Below are 14,728 nucleotides of genomic sequence, written 5' to 3' on the forward strand. Positions count from 1 at the left end.
CCAAAATTCCAAGGCCATCGACCAAACACAAATGCCAATGAGAATGGAGCAAGGTGACTGGACACTGAACATTCCAAAGACGCCAGGAGTAACCACCAACTCCGTAATGGAAGATTACAGTCCATTCACGATGGCAACCAAACCTTCAAATTCTTTTAAGAAAAAATTTTTTTTAAATGTTTGTTTATTTTTGAGACAGAGACAGAGCATGAATGGGGGAGGGGCAGAGAGAGAGGGAGACACAGAATCGGAAGCAGGCTCCAGGCTCTGAGCTGTCAGCCCAGAGCCTGACACGGGGCTCAAACTCACGGACCGTGAGATCGTGACCTGAGCTGAAGTCGGACGCTTAACCGACTGAGCCACCCAGGCGCCCCCAAACCTTCAAATTCTTAAGAGTAAACTTACTAACCACAAACATGCATGGCCTGTAAGAGGGGAACCATCAACTGGAGAGATGCTCAACGTTCCCACACAGGAAAGGTCAAGATGGAGGGCATCCCCCAGATTAATCTATGAATTCACAACATAATCCCAATGAAAAGCTCAACGCAAGTTTTACTTTTTTACTGTGGAGGCAACAGGCTGGTTTTAAAACTTCTTTGGAGTGGGGCGCCCGGCTGGCTCAGTCGGAAGAGAGTGCGACTCTTGATCCCGGGGTCGTGGGTTCAAGCCTCGCGTTGGGTGCAGAGATTATGTAAGTAAATAAATTAAGAGAATATATCTGGAGAAAAAAACAGCTAAGAAATTGTTCTAACGGGGGAACAAAGAGATTTGCTCTGCCCAGTCTCCTGTTACAGGTGGTGCTGACAGAGGAAGGGAACCCAGCGGGTGCACTGGGGGACGGCCTGTCCACTGATAGCAACGTGTAAACAAAGGAATCTGACTATAACAAAGACATTTCGAGTTGGAGGGAAATCGGTGGCACGGGGCCAGCATGCCATCCACTTTCGAAAGAAATGAACTCAGGCCCTTGCCTACACGTGCACGCAGACATCACACACACTCCCTCTCTCAGACGTTGTCGTGACGGCACGACAGCAGAGACCCCCTGCCAGACTCCTGCAGGCACCACGAGAGAACGTTTATCCTAGGTGACGCAGACCGGACTGCGCGAGAATTCATCTGTGTTAAGACAGAACACCCTTGGAATCGAGGCACAATCGAAGGATTAGTGATACCGGCCAGAGTACTTGCAACAGGGAATATGGACGATGAGTGAAGAGCTTCTGGAAATCAGGACGAGGGGTGAAGGTGTGCAGGCGAGCCCCGGAGGAAGAAATGGCCAACGCACGTGTGGAAAGCCGTGACCTCAGTCAGTGAGAATGAGAAACGTGTGAATGGAGACCTAGACCTGCTGTCTTTGCCTGATCGGTGTGGCAGCCAGTGTGAGCACGCCCAGCCCCGGGGCTCTGTTTTCGGACAGCGACAGGGCAGGCTGTCCGGCTCCTGGCCTCCTACGGACAAGCTACTGAGGGCAGAGAGACCGGCGAGAGCCCCACGGCCCTCACTGCCATCTCCCACGGGAGCACCCTGGTGTGCACGCTCTGATCCCGAGTGGCCATCAGAGGGCCAGGACAGAGAGAAGACCGACGTGGAAGACGCAGAAGGCCACCTGTGCAGCTACCAATATGCTACGTCCCAGTAAGACGACACAGAGAGGTCTAGAAGGAAGAAGTTGGCTGGACTTCTTACGGGAAGGCGTTCGTCTCTCGGTCACACGGCAGGGAGGCGCCGACTCGTCAGTGCCCAGGAGCCCACTGCCCCGCCACCCCGTGCCCAGGGCAGCCACCGGTGCCTGGCTCCCGAGGCCTTGGTCTGACGGAGGAACGTGCCGCTCAGGCCACTACCCGGAGAGGGGAACCTCCATCTTTCTCCCGACGGGCTCAGGGTCCCGGAGCCGGTGCCATCCTGCCCCCCCCTCCTCAGCACAGCCCCTGAGAAGTCGTCAGTGGGGAGCCCCCGAGGAGGTGACGAGCGCTCAGGCCGGCCTGTCACCAGGCTGCTCCTCCTCCTGCGCTCCCGCCCCGCTTCCCGAGCCCGCCGGGCCCCTGTGGCTGGGCCGGGTGGGGCGAAGCCTCCGTCACCGCTGATTTGCCTCCACGTGCGGAGATGCAGACACTCGGGGGGCGTCCCTGTAACGAGGCGAGTCTTACCTCTTTGTCAAAGTCCTGGTCGGGGTCGGACATACTCCTAAGGGGCACGGCCACTCCGGGCTCCGACCCACCTACGGAATGAGGACAGCCGTCATCTGGACTGAAAGCCTGGAGCTCCCCCACGCAGGCCCCCGCCCTTGGGCACCTCTGGTACCTGACGAGGGCCACGAGATGTAGGGCTTGTTCCTCGGGGGAGGCTGCCGGGACAGGCCGGGGGGAGCAGGGCCAGGCCTTTCCTCCTGGGAGGGGGGCACGGCGCTCTGGGTGGAGAGAACAGCAGTGAGCACGCTCGGGGCGCCCTCGCCAGGGTGCAGGCAGACCGCCGGGGCGGAACCGCGGCCCAGCAGGTACCCCGGCCACAGAGCGTACAGACGCCGCCGGGATCCCGGGGACCCCGTGAGCAAAACGGACAGTGGCGCCGGGCCAATGCCGAGCTAAGAACTGGGAATAGCTGTTTTAGGCTGAGCCCAACCCCGTTTTGTGGTTTTAAATGAAAAACTACGCTACCTGCTCCTATCGAGACGTTCTTGAGAAATCATTTTTGATAGCTAGTTTCTCGCGAAACGCTAGCAGCCCGAACCCGTGACAGACACCAAACGCGTGTAAACGCGCCAGTGTTCACACACACGCACGCACACACACGCAGCCCCTGGGGCGGCTGCAGGGAGGGCCAGCTGAGGGTGGGAACAGACCCATGTGCCAGGTGCCCCGGGTCTGCCGAGCACCAGGGCCGGGGCCGGTGACACAGGCAGGCGCGGATGTGGCTCCCTCGCCCGGCCCGCCCCGTCCCGCGAGCTCACCAGAGGCAAGTCCATGAGCACCTGCATCCCGTCGCCCGGGCCCATGTGGGCCACGTGGTTGAAGTTGGTCGGGTTGGAGATCATTTTGGACCTCAATTCTGGGTCTCTGAGCATCTCTCTGGGGAAAGAAAGTGTTTCTGGGGCTCAAAGACGTCGAAGTCCTCCTGGCTCCCCTCCTCCCGCCTCGGCGAGGCCGGGCCACGACCCAGCTCTTACCGCCGCTGCTGCAGCCGCTCCTCCTCCGGCACCTTGAACACAAACCGCCTCTTGCTCCTGGTCCGCAGCATCTGCTTCTTGCTGCCGTCGGACGTGTCGGGCACGTTGAGGACCGTTCCTGCGGGAACGCAGAACGCCGCCGCCGGTCACGCGTGGCCCTCGTGCTGCTGACACGCGGGGCCCCTCCTTCCCTCCGCGCGACACCTGCCGCGGGCGTCTTACCCGAGTTCTCGCTCTTGAAGTAGATCAAGCGGGGGGGCTCGCAGCTGAGCAGATTGAGGGTGCCCTCGGAGTTGAGCGGCCTTATCTGCGTCGGAAAGCAGAGAGGGGCGGTAGCCGGGGCCCTGGACAGGAGGACGCCGGCCCCGCCTCGCCCCACCCTACCCGGCCCCATGGCCTTACCCTGCGCAGGCCGATGGTCTGCACCCACTCCATGGTGCGCACGTCGAACACGTCCACGCCGTACTCGCTGTACACCGTGACGTGGGAGGGGCTGCAACCTAGCGCAGACGAGCGGGGCGGCGTGAGCGGGCGTGGGCCCCCACGCCCTCCGCCGCCCCCGCGGCCCCCCACGGGCAGCGGCCGGGCCCCGACCCCCGCGACCTTCAGGGAGCGCCCAGGAGGCCCCGCCGCCCTCAGCGGCGGGCTCACGGCCGGTTGGGCTTAGGAGCGTTCCCGGTCCCGCTCTAGAACCATCCTTCCCTTCGGACTCGCGCCGACTCAACCGGATGTTTCAACGCTCTACCGTCACGTGTGTGACCGCACAGCTTTTTACCACAGCACAGAGGCTGGAGGGGATTTGCTCACAAAGCTGGCTTTCGTACTTAGCTTTCTATACGGTTATTGCAAACACAGGGACTTGAGGCCCAACGCGGCTGCTATTTAGGGAGGGGCGGAGCGCTCTCTTTTCTGAGGCAAGTTCTGTTAAGAGACACCGAGGAGTCCGGTTTCCGAGTAAGCGTTTAAGGTCTCCAAACAGAACTGCTTCGCTCCAGGGCGACAGTCCCGCGCCCCCACGCACCCGGCTCACCCACCGGTCCTTCCGGGGAGGTCTGCACACGCCTGGCCGTGAGGACCCGCCTGCCGTGAACCCCGGAGGGGGCTCTTTCCCTAAGGGACAGGGACCCCCCCGGGGGTCGTCCTGGTGACGGCAAGCCCGCCTAGGGCACCGAACATCACACACCGGTAAGCGTTGGCCCAGCTGGCGTTCGAAGCGGAGGGGACATTCCCCACATTTAGAACTGTCGCGGAGAGAGGGAGCCGCGGCCGGGCTGCCAGGGACGGCGGGGCAGGCGGGAGGTACCCTGTCGTCACTCTGCCTCCCCCGAGTCCCCAGTGCCACCCTGCAGAAATGCACGGCTCGGTCTCTGTTCCCGGCCCCTCTGCCTTCGGGGTGGAGTTGAACTCCCTCGTGTCACGCGACACTTGCCGAAGCTGAATTTTTAAAAGAGCTCTGCCGTGCGGCTGCCAATTCCCAACGGGCTACGTGGTCGGCCCTTCTCTTTCCAATGCAAAAAGGAAACCACGAAACAGGGTTCAGGAAGCAGGCAAGACGCCGGGACTCGCCGCCAGACCATCTCAGAGGGGACAGGTCAGCAAACTTTGAGGTAACTTTCAGAGGACCACTCTCCACCCGCAGGCGTCTGGGGCAGCTCCTCTCACGGGGGAATATGTGGGGCTTCGTTTGCAAGGAGCCAGGAAGAGACCTGTGTGTGTGACCTCTAGTGAAATTTAAATTAAAAAGTCAACACCAGGGGCGCCTGGGTGGCTCAGCTGGTTGAGCGTCCGGCTCTTCATTTCGGCTCAGGTCACGATCCCACGGTTCGTGGGTCTGAGCCCTGAGTCGACAGCACAGAGCCCGCTTGGGATTCTCTCTGCCCCTTCCATGCTCGCACTCCCTTTCACTCTCAAGATAAATCAATAAACTTTAAAAAAAGAAAGTCAACAGGAGGGGCATGGGCCTCGGAGACTGACCGGCCTCCATTTGAGCCCGGTTCTGCTCTGCGCCCTATGCAAGCTACCTCTCCTCTGTGGCCCTCAGTGTCCTCCTTGGCAAGATGGGACAGACTGTGCCCTCCCTACGTGACAGGGGACAGGTGAGAACACCCGAGAATGCTCAGCTCAGGGCCTGGAACATAGAGGCAAGAGAGTTAATAGCTCTCCAGCCTGCACGTTATATACTTATTTTTGGTCAACTCTAAAACTGATTCGGTGTCTATAATGTGCACGTGGGACAAAAAGGCCACAAAGGTGGAGTAAGACCTGGAAAGGGAAGAACAGGGGCACCAGGTGTCCATGCCAGTCACACAGCCAGGACTCCAAACTCCTCACGCTCAGTGACCTTTCTACAATAAACTGTTCAAAAACTTAGGATTCTAGGGGCGCCTGGTTGAGTGTCCGACTTTGGCTCAGGTCATAATCTCAGTTTGTGAGTTCGAGCCCCACGTTTGGCTCTGTGCTGACAGCTCAGAGCCTGGAGCCTGCTTTGGATTCTGTGTCTCCCTCTCTGCCTCTCCCCTGCTTGCAGTCTGCCTCTCTCTCTCTCTCACTCTCAAAAATAAACACCAACCTTAGGATTCTAAAGGAAAAGACTCTGATTGGCAGGGATCCTACGTGGCTCTGGGGCCATTCCTATGCAGTCTCCCACGAGGAGGACGGGAGGCGGCAAGGAAGGGACCGGAGAAGTGTCATGGCAACAGGCCTTGCCTCCTTCCCCGCTGGCCCTGGGCCGCCAGCGCCTGCCTGCCTGTCTGCTGCACTGGCGCCCTTGGCTGGGGGCTAAGCAAGTCAGGAATCAGCCAGCGAGGCGGGAGAGCCAAAGGCTGGCGCATCGATTGCCCCAAGGGCCTGACATCCTGGTTCCAGCACCCTTGGGTACACTGCCAGCTTGGCACGGCCATCAACCAGCCACCAAAAAAGGCTGTCCTTTTAGATAATTAAGACCTGTGACCCCACCCCACCCCCACCAGCCCAAAATCCACGCGCACCCTGTGTCTAGCCTAATTACTCCCTGCTCTCTGTGCGACCCGCTGCTTGGATGACCCGGGTGACCAGGATACACGGAACAGGTGGGATCTGAGGCTGAGAGTCCAGCCTGAGCGATCAGACAGTGGCTGGGCGGGGCGTGGCCCCGTGGAACCCACTCCAGGTCCTTGCTCACCAGGCTCAGGCCTCAATGACTCGTGTCCGGGGACTGCGTTCCACAGAAAGCCACTGCAACTGAGCAAACACAGGAACGCAGCTCCTAGCACTTCCGGAAAACGTCCCTCCGGGAGCTTTACCGGACACTGGAGCTCAACTTTTTCTGGCTGCCAGAAACCTGTAACTTGTTTTTATTACCGTGTGAGCTTATAAACCATCCCTGTTGGGGTTCTCCGGCTGCGGGGCTCCCACAAGGCCCCGGCGCTCGGGGACAGAAAGGTGCCGTGGGCTGGAGGCCGGCTCGAGAGGCAAGCCCGCCTGCAGCCCGCCCGCCGGCCGGTCTGAGACGCGGTGTCAGGACCACACCTTCCCCTGAAGAAACCCACGGAGCCCGCAGCTCCAGCGCCTGACTGCTCAGCTAAGGGAACCGAGAGACAGACCAAAGCGAAACAGGACACGTGCTCGCTGTCGATGTGAAAAGCGGCAACAGAGATATGGCAACAGAAAACATATACATACTACAGGCAACAGGCGCCGCAGGCCACATGAGCTCCTGCATGCGTGACCTCCGGCCTTGCGGGTCCACGTACAGTCCCATGTGGCTGAAGCAAAGCAGGTACTCCTCGCTTTTGAGCTCCACAGCACAAAGGGCATCAAAAGACTGCTGTGAGAGGAACGTGAGCGAGGGGTCACTGGGATTTACCAGGGTTAGAGCCTGCCCGTCCCCCTGGGGGCTCAGCACACAGAACCCAGAAGGGTAGCCCACACAGAGCTTGTCTTTGATCGCGGCCATCCACTGCACGGGGCCGGGGGCCACCAGCTCATTGAACTTCCTGTGGAAAGGCCTAGTTCTCTGGACCTCATAGCAGAGGACCAGCCGCTTCACGGCCGCGAACAGGCAGGTGGAAGAGCTCTTCTTCAAGGTTGCAGTCGCTATGAGCTGGCAGCCTTTTGTTTCCGGAAGCTTGATGTCGACATTGCTCTCCGCCCCATCAAAGGCAGACCACGGGCAGAGATGGACGTGGTGGTTGCGGCCGCAGAGGAGGACGGCGATTTTCTCTTTGGGAGCGAGCTCGATCTGGTACACTTTCTTGTAGTCGGCAACGCGGACGATCACTGCGGGGATGCAACGTCGGGTCTCAGAGCCGCTCGAGGGCAGCCGCTCGAGGGCATCCGCTCGAGGGTGCCAGGAACCTCCCCACCGCTCCCTTCCCCGCAGTCGGCGTGGAGGGACGGCCCCATCGTGCTCTAGAACGTGCCTCCACCCCCACCAACCTCACTGCCCTGCAGACGCCAGGGCAGCGCCCTCCTTGAGCGGCCCCCGGGGGCCACCATTCTAACACCCCTGCCCTGCCCTGCCCGCCCCAGCACCAGGGCCCCGGCCTGGAGGTGGCGCTGGACGTCCTTCCAGCTCATCCCTGAGGCCAAGAACCCTCGGGTTGCATTTAGGGAACAAAGACTTGTCTCCAACCTCACTGGACCCTCAAGCTCTGCAAGCAGCTGCCAACCCCACCGGGCCCATAACATCAGGGGTATTGGATGTAGGACCTGCACTAAGGGCTCTCTGAGCAGGGCCCTGGATCTGGACCCTGAGGGACCAACAGGCCCCGGCAGGCCAGCAGCAGGTGACGTGCGTTCGCTCCGGGCTCGGCAGGAAGGGAACGCTGCCCACCCGGGAGCAGCCCCTCATTTCTAGGGGCGGTGCCCAGACCCTGGCCCAGGGCCCAGGCCAGTGCTGGTCTCCTTGTATTTCTGTCCCCGGACACAGGGCAGTGAGGAGGGGGAGACAGGAGATATTCTGCATTCTCCTGCCGGGCAGAACGAAATGTCAAAAATCTGAAGCAACAGAAGGGAAGTTCCTGTCAGGTCTCAGCACACGGAGGAATTCAGGAAACGTTCTTCCTTCTAGGAAGCTCCCCCGCCCCCAGCTGCCTATGCAGTCCTCTCCTAGACGAGCTCGGTGAGGGCCGTGAGCAGCTCACCCCCGGCCCCTGGGGCTGCTCTCTGCCCCGAACTGCACTCTGCGCTCGGAGGCACCGGTGAACGTTCCACGGCTACTAACGTCTGTCTTATTTGTCGCAAACTGCTTTTCTCAGCTGTCCGCCCTTCCCTTCCTTTACGCGCTTCCCACATCACCAAACACGTCCCAGCCCTCGCGGGTTCCTGCCACGCGTCCCGCTCCCGTCTGCGCGAGCCCAGGATGGACAGGAGCCCCTGGGCACTCACCATCACGGGTCACCTCTATGACATAGAGCCCTTCTTCCAGGCCGACCACGATCCTGTCCCCATCTGTCAAGGCAGGAGAGGTAAAAACACAAACTCAGCGCTACAGGCGCGCCATTCGCTTCTCAGAGCAGGTGCGGGACTACATTCGAACGGACGACGCGGCCGTGGCCTTCGTGTGCTGGCGCGCTCAGGTCCGACCCCGCAGCACCCCCCAGATGCGCTGCCGTCCGTGCTGGGAGAGCGCGGCCCCACGCGGCCCCCGGCACGCACCCACGACGGCGGCGCTCAGGACGGCCTTGATGAGAGGCAGCGTGCTGTCGTAGGCCTCCTGCGGGACGTGCACGATCTGGTTCCTCAAGCGGTTCTTGTGGAGGATCGACTGCAGTCCTTCTAGAATCCCAACCCACTTCCTCTTTTCGTTCTCATTTTCTGTCAGAATGAGCAGTGAGCTGGTCTTAGAAGGTGTCCCTAAGAGAGAGGCTGTCACCTTCATGACAGACAAAGAGAAGAGCCATAAGACAACCAAACCACAGCAAACAGACGCCCCCAGCCTGGCCCGGCCACCACCTCGCACCGGAGGTGGGCAACAGGAGGGCGTGCTTCCCAGCACCGTGACTCGGGCGCCCGCGGAGGGTGTGAGGGGCTCTGCGGCTGGACATGGGCAGGGGCACAGCGACAAACAGGCACCCCGCGTCCCTTCCTTGTCAGGTTCTAGTTAACTCCACTCTTGCCAAAACCGTCATGTAGTCGTCCCATTTAAAAACTGATTTGTCGGGGCGGCTGGGGGGCTCAGTCCGTCGAGTGTCGGGCTGCAGCTTAGGTCATGATCTCGCAGTTTTTGTTTCACAAGTCCTAGCCCCGCGACGGGCTTGTGCTGCCAGCTCAGGAGGGCCTGGAGCCTCGTTTGGATTCTCTGTCTCCCTCTCTCTCTGCCCTGCCCCTACTCACACACGGTTTCTTTTTTCCTCAAAAATAAATAAAAACATCGAATAAAACAGAAACTGATTTCCTGAATGCCCTCGTTATAATTAAAAGCAGATTCTCAGAATGTGTACAGGAAAAACAGAATCTCCAACAAAAGTGCTTTGCCCAAACATGCCTCCCTGTGAGAATCCCTGGGCAGTTGAAGCTCCTACAGAAGGATCACCTTGTAAGCAACGGTGGCAGCTTTCTGTGTTGTACGGAAGAGGCAGTTTCTGAATTGAAAGGAGACTTAATGAAGGAGGCTTCCTGGATTCCATTTGGTGGTCAGCCAAACTTCTACCGTATTTATAAAATATCCCCAATGTGGGTACCTGGGGGGCTCAGTCGGTTAAGCGTCTGACTCTTGGTTTTGGCTCAGGTCCCGATTTAACAGTTTTGTGAGTTTGAGCCCCGCATCAGGCTCCGTGCTGACAGTGTGGAGCCTGCTTGGGATTCTCTGTCTCCCTCTCTCTGCCCCTCCCCCACTCACGCGGTCTCTCTCTCTTTCAAAATAAGTAACTTAAAAAAAAAAATAATCTTCAAAAAAATCCCCAGTGGAGGGGTTGGGGGGATTCTTTCCCCATCCCACAATCTCTCAGAAGCTTCCTAACGGCGCACCGTCTAACGTAAACTCAGTGGGGGTGGGGGGGAGGGGCCTCTCCATCTCAGCCAACAACAGTGCTGTTTCGCTCCAGGTAGTGGCCACTGAGTCCCAGGAAGGAAAGCTGCGGCGGCACACTGCACCCGTGAAGGGCGACGTGGCGGCTCCCAGCGTCAGGCACGTCGTGACCGGAGTCACAGACATACACAGCAGCTGAGGTACAGGACGGAAGGCAGTGCCAGTGAGGTGGGGGAGACGGGGCCTAGGAAGGAGGGACCCCAACACGAGGGAATGAATCAGGGGGGCAGGAGGTAGAGGAAGAGGAGGTCCACCCTGGACCGGCTAGCCCCTTGCTATGGCACATCGAAATGCTCCGAAAAAGAACTGTTACTTTAACCACGGGAGTTCTTTCTTACGATTAGTAAAACATCTCTAAGAAACAGAAAAAAAGCATACCCTGAATATACACGGGACATCTCGGCGAGAAGCATGTATGACATCTGAGGCCAGGACCGAGCTCACCGAGAACTCCTCGTCCCTGGTAAGAAACAGAACACTCGGAATATCAGAAAGAAACGTGCACGCGGGCCGGTCCTCCGCCCCACTTATGGGAAAGGATACAGAACGTGAGGCGGGCCCCTTGCCTCCACCTGGGTAAGAAAGCACGCTGACAAAGCCAACAGATGACTCAAGGACCCTGCACGCGTTTCAGTGGTTAGGGACGTGGGAGAACAGAAGCTCCTTCCCTGGGTCACACCGTTCTCATCTGTGTCAGACGCCTCTAGTCACAGACGCCTGGCCCCTACCTGGCTACAATCAGGTGGCTGCTTGGTGATGGCCCCTAAGGAAGGGGGTGCAATGTGCCAAAGTGACTGCGGGAGGCCCGTGTCCGATACCCTCCGAGTCCTGGGCTCCACATCTAACACCAAGTCCCCGTGCCGCCTGCCAGCCAGAGGCCTCTTCGTCACGAGGCTGGGGCCCATCTGAGCCCAGTGACGGATGTGCAGTGGGGGCCGCCACAGAGGTGACCCCGCTACGCTTCTGTCCCTGAAGCCGTCGTCAGGGCGCCTGCCGCAGCCCGCTGTCCCCAAGAACAGCTGGGGACAGAGGTGCCGGGCCCTAGCCCAGGGTGGGTGCCAACGGGCGGAGGGGACTCGGGGCCCTGGGCTGAGCGCGTCCCTTGTGCTGACTCCGCCCCGCCGGCCTCCCAGGTCTGATGCCAGGAGGGCCCGTGATGAGATGAGGTGTAGGAGAGGGTGTCGTGCGGCAAAGCCCAGGGCTCTAGATCGCTGTCACAAAGGGTACTCTCGGGTTCTGACACCTTAGGCTGCACAGTGTGTCTCTGGGGTATGTTCTCCCTGCTCTTGGGACGTGTCATTTTCTTATGTTTTACAAATGCCTATCTGGCAAACCGTAGTGTGCAAAAATACCCAGGCTGCTACAGCACGCACTCTACGTGCGTACAACGTGCACGGATGCGAAGGTGTGACGGGGTTAAAGATCACCAAGCAGCACAGTAAGTCGGAACTCACACGATAGGACAGACCACACAGAACACGCACCTGAGGTCCAGGACCTGGCTGGCGACAACGCCAGGCTGGGTGGATTTTCCTTCAGGCAGGTCGTAGAGGAAGAGCTTGCAGTCACAGACCACCGCGTAAGCCCGCTGCCACCCCTTCTTCACCCCGGTAGGCTTTGGGACCTACAGGGAACAGTGGCCACATTCCAGTCCACGCAGCGGAGGCCGCGGCCCCGGGAGACGTCCCGCCCGTGGTTTCCTTCCAGCTGCCGAACGGCTGGCCCGCTCCTCCGGGGACAGCCCCCTCGCGCCCTTCCCAGGCTGGTGCCAGGGCCGGGTCCGGGCCCGGGCAGACCCAGGCACTACTGGGGAGGGATCCACACGTGATACAAGGTGATGCACGGGCCAAGGCGGACAAGTCAGCAGACAGGCGTGTTCACAGCACACACAGCTGCGAGGCTGCGGCCGGAGGCTGTCCGGACACAGTGGTTTTCAGGCGGCACTTGGCCACGGAGCCCTGTCTTTAAATGCACGGCCCAGAAGGCGGGGACAAGGGGCTCTGGCAGACGGAGATGTTTCTGTGGGGTCCTCGGAACCGGGGCCCCAGTGCCTTAGCGCCCAGGAGGGGAGGCCTCCCAGGAGCAGCGCGAAGGTCACTTCACAAAGCAACCAAGGACAGCCCTCGGGAGCAGTGGGGTGTGGCTCTCGTGTCATGGCGCCCGAGGCCAGGAGAGCTGAGGCGGCGGAACCCGGGTCTCCGCGCGTCCTACCTTGACGTAGCCTTTGTAGGCCGTCCCTATGCCTCTCTGCACGTCCACGCCGAGCGGCCGCTTGGACTGCTCAGGAGGGATGGGGCACACCTGGGGAGCGCTGTCTCTGCAGGCCACGTGGCAAGCAAAGGAGCACACTGGAAAAGCGCGGGGGTGGGGGTGGGGGGGCACGGCCGTCAGAGCCCGCCTCCTCCGGGGCAGGACGAGGCTCAGTAATCACCTCCCAGAGTCGCAGGAAGGGTCCAGACACCCAGTGCAGCCAGCACATTCTGGAACACAGGCCCCACAGAGCCCCGGGACTCTGGCACCAAGCAGCTCTCCGGCAAGCTGGCGGGGCCCTCGCGGGGAGGCGAGGGCTGGCGTTGGGGGCGCGGCCGCAGAGCCACACTGCTCTCCCGGGAAGCCGCGCCTCGCTGCCACGGGCGTGTGACAGGGCAGTGGCTTCAAGGACACACAGGTGTCCTGGCAGCCGATCAAAAGGCCTGCCAGTAACAAAGGGAAAGGCTGCTGCTACCAGGTAGAACACAAAGCTGTTTCGCAGAGCACCCCCCGCCCAGCTGCTGTCGCTTGTGTGACTTCGGCAGGCGGCTCATCTGTGAGACGGGTGATCAAATGCCCTGAACCGGTCTTGCTGCCCAATGCGAGTGCAGCGCCCGGGGAGTGCAGCGCCTGGCCCCGGGCGGGAGCGCAGCAGGGGAGACACAAAATACCGGCTTATCCTCAGACGCCGTGATAACGGAGAAGCTTAAAGTCCCGTTTACTCTCTGCTCTTCCTGATTTTCCAGGACCCTGCATGTTTCGTATTATGGCAAACAATCCTCGGCTCTCCCAGTGCAGCGAGGACCCCTCCTGAGTGTTCACAAAACTACAGAGAGAGGACCCGCCCTCGACTGGCTCACAAATAGGCTTCCCTTCAGCTGCACCTGACCTTGGAGTAATTCCCTCCCGGGACAGGCCCCCCCCCCTCCCCGCCCCCCAGCCCCGGCCTCAAGGCGCAGGGCCCACACTCACCCTCACAGGCGTAGCCCTGGCGGACCAGCCCCACCATCAGGGAGGTGCAGTGGCTGCACTGCGTGGGGCTGGAGAAGGACTTGATGCTGAACTGGTGAGCTTTTGGCTGGAGGAAGAATATCGAGAAGGTGAGACCCAGGCTCTGAGCAGAGACCATCTGTTTATGGTCAAGTTTATAAACTCGGCCATGGCCTTGAAAGGTCGAAAAGGTGCAGTTTCACTTTGAGATGTACGTGCTAACCAGAGAGGAGTGCTTAACACCCATCTACAGAGCTGGAGCCTGAAAATAAGTCAACGCGTTTCCTTCCGTGAGCTTTGGTCTTGCTACCAAAACACCACGGGGGGATGGGTAGGGCCGCTGTGGTACCACGGCTGCCACCGACTCTGGAGCAAGCTCCGTGCCTCCTGGAGGCCCCTGGGGGGGGGGGGGGCCGCCCCCACAGCTGCCCTTGCACATGAGACCGAAAGACAAGCAAGGAATGGACGGCAGCCCTGTTCTGGAGAGCAAAGGCCTGGACAGACCCTCGTCCCGTTGGGAGGCCAGACACGAGGACACAATCACGGGAGGCTGAGCAGAGGAACAAGCCGCAGACACGAAGGACGGGGAGTCTACACAGCTCCGACACAGCAAAACGAAAGGACTGTTACTCGGGGACGCAAAAACTATAAAACCATTTGTAAGAAGCAAGGGAGCAGTGAACACGAGATGCAGACAGCAGTCCACCTGACCCCTGACTGTGCAAGAAGCTAAGTCCAAAGCCCAACAAAATCAAGGTCTTGTCCCTAGCTGGCACGGCTGCCTACGGTTGAGGCCACGTCTGCATGAAAAGGAAAACAAAACGCATCTAAATGTGTGAAGCCAAACGCTAAGCCTGGAAACACAACTGGAGCTCTGCGGTCAGTGCCGGACCTTCTGCGCTGGCGCCTGGCTCTCCAGATGTGCTTCTGGAAAAGACAGGTGAGAAAACTGCACATTTGGTGCAGCCCCCCTACTCTGGGGACACACCTTCCCACGAGCCACAGGGTTCTCTACTGCCGGAAGTGCAGACAGGTAAGCGGAAGTAAGTTTGCAGAAGGAACACAGTAGATACAGAACACAGAGTGGTCACCATCAGAGAAGGGAACGTGATCCAGAAAATGAAGGAAAACGAGAGGAGTTCTGAAATTTCCCAATTAGAATGTGACGACTTGTCATTGATTTAATTAAGGAAACACAGGGTCCAGACACTTCCTGGGCCACACACTGTTCACAGCAAACCATTAACAGGACACAAGGGTCTCACCGTGTCTACAAAACCAATGAGCCTATCTTATTCATACAGTTACCT

General features: G+C 59.6%; 1 protein-coding gene across 1 annotated transcript in view; it reads right to left on the reverse strand.

Annotated features, from left to right (window-relative positions):
* CDC42BPB (CDC42 binding protein kinase beta) overlaps nt 1-14,728 on the reverse strand; it is a 105,215-nt gene that overhangs the window by 5,516 nt on the left and 84,971 nt on the right. The window contains 13 exon segments of the mRNA XM_030320051.1: nt 2,154-2,224; nt 2,308-2,413; nt 2,954-3,071; nt 3,170-3,287; nt 3,392-3,476; nt 3,572-3,669; nt 6,830-7,426; nt 8,537-8,599; nt 8,807-9,023; nt 10,557-10,638; nt 11,663-11,802; nt 12,390-12,526; nt 13,401-13,506. Coding sequence (XP_030175911.1) covers nt 2,154-2,224; nt 2,308-2,413; nt 2,954-3,071; nt 3,170-3,287; nt 3,392-3,476; nt 3,572-3,669; nt 6,830-7,426; nt 8,537-8,599; nt 8,807-9,023; nt 10,557-10,638; nt 11,663-11,802; nt 12,390-12,526; nt 13,401-13,506 — 1,938 coding nt within the window.

This window comes from Lynx canadensis, chromosome B3, assembly GCF_007474595.2.
Source record: "Lynx canadensis isolate LIC74 chromosome B3, mLynCan4.pri.v2, whole genome shotgun sequence".
In the NCBI taxonomy this organism is placed as follows: Eukaryota; Metazoa; Chordata; class Mammalia; order Carnivora; family Felidae; genus Lynx; species Lynx canadensis.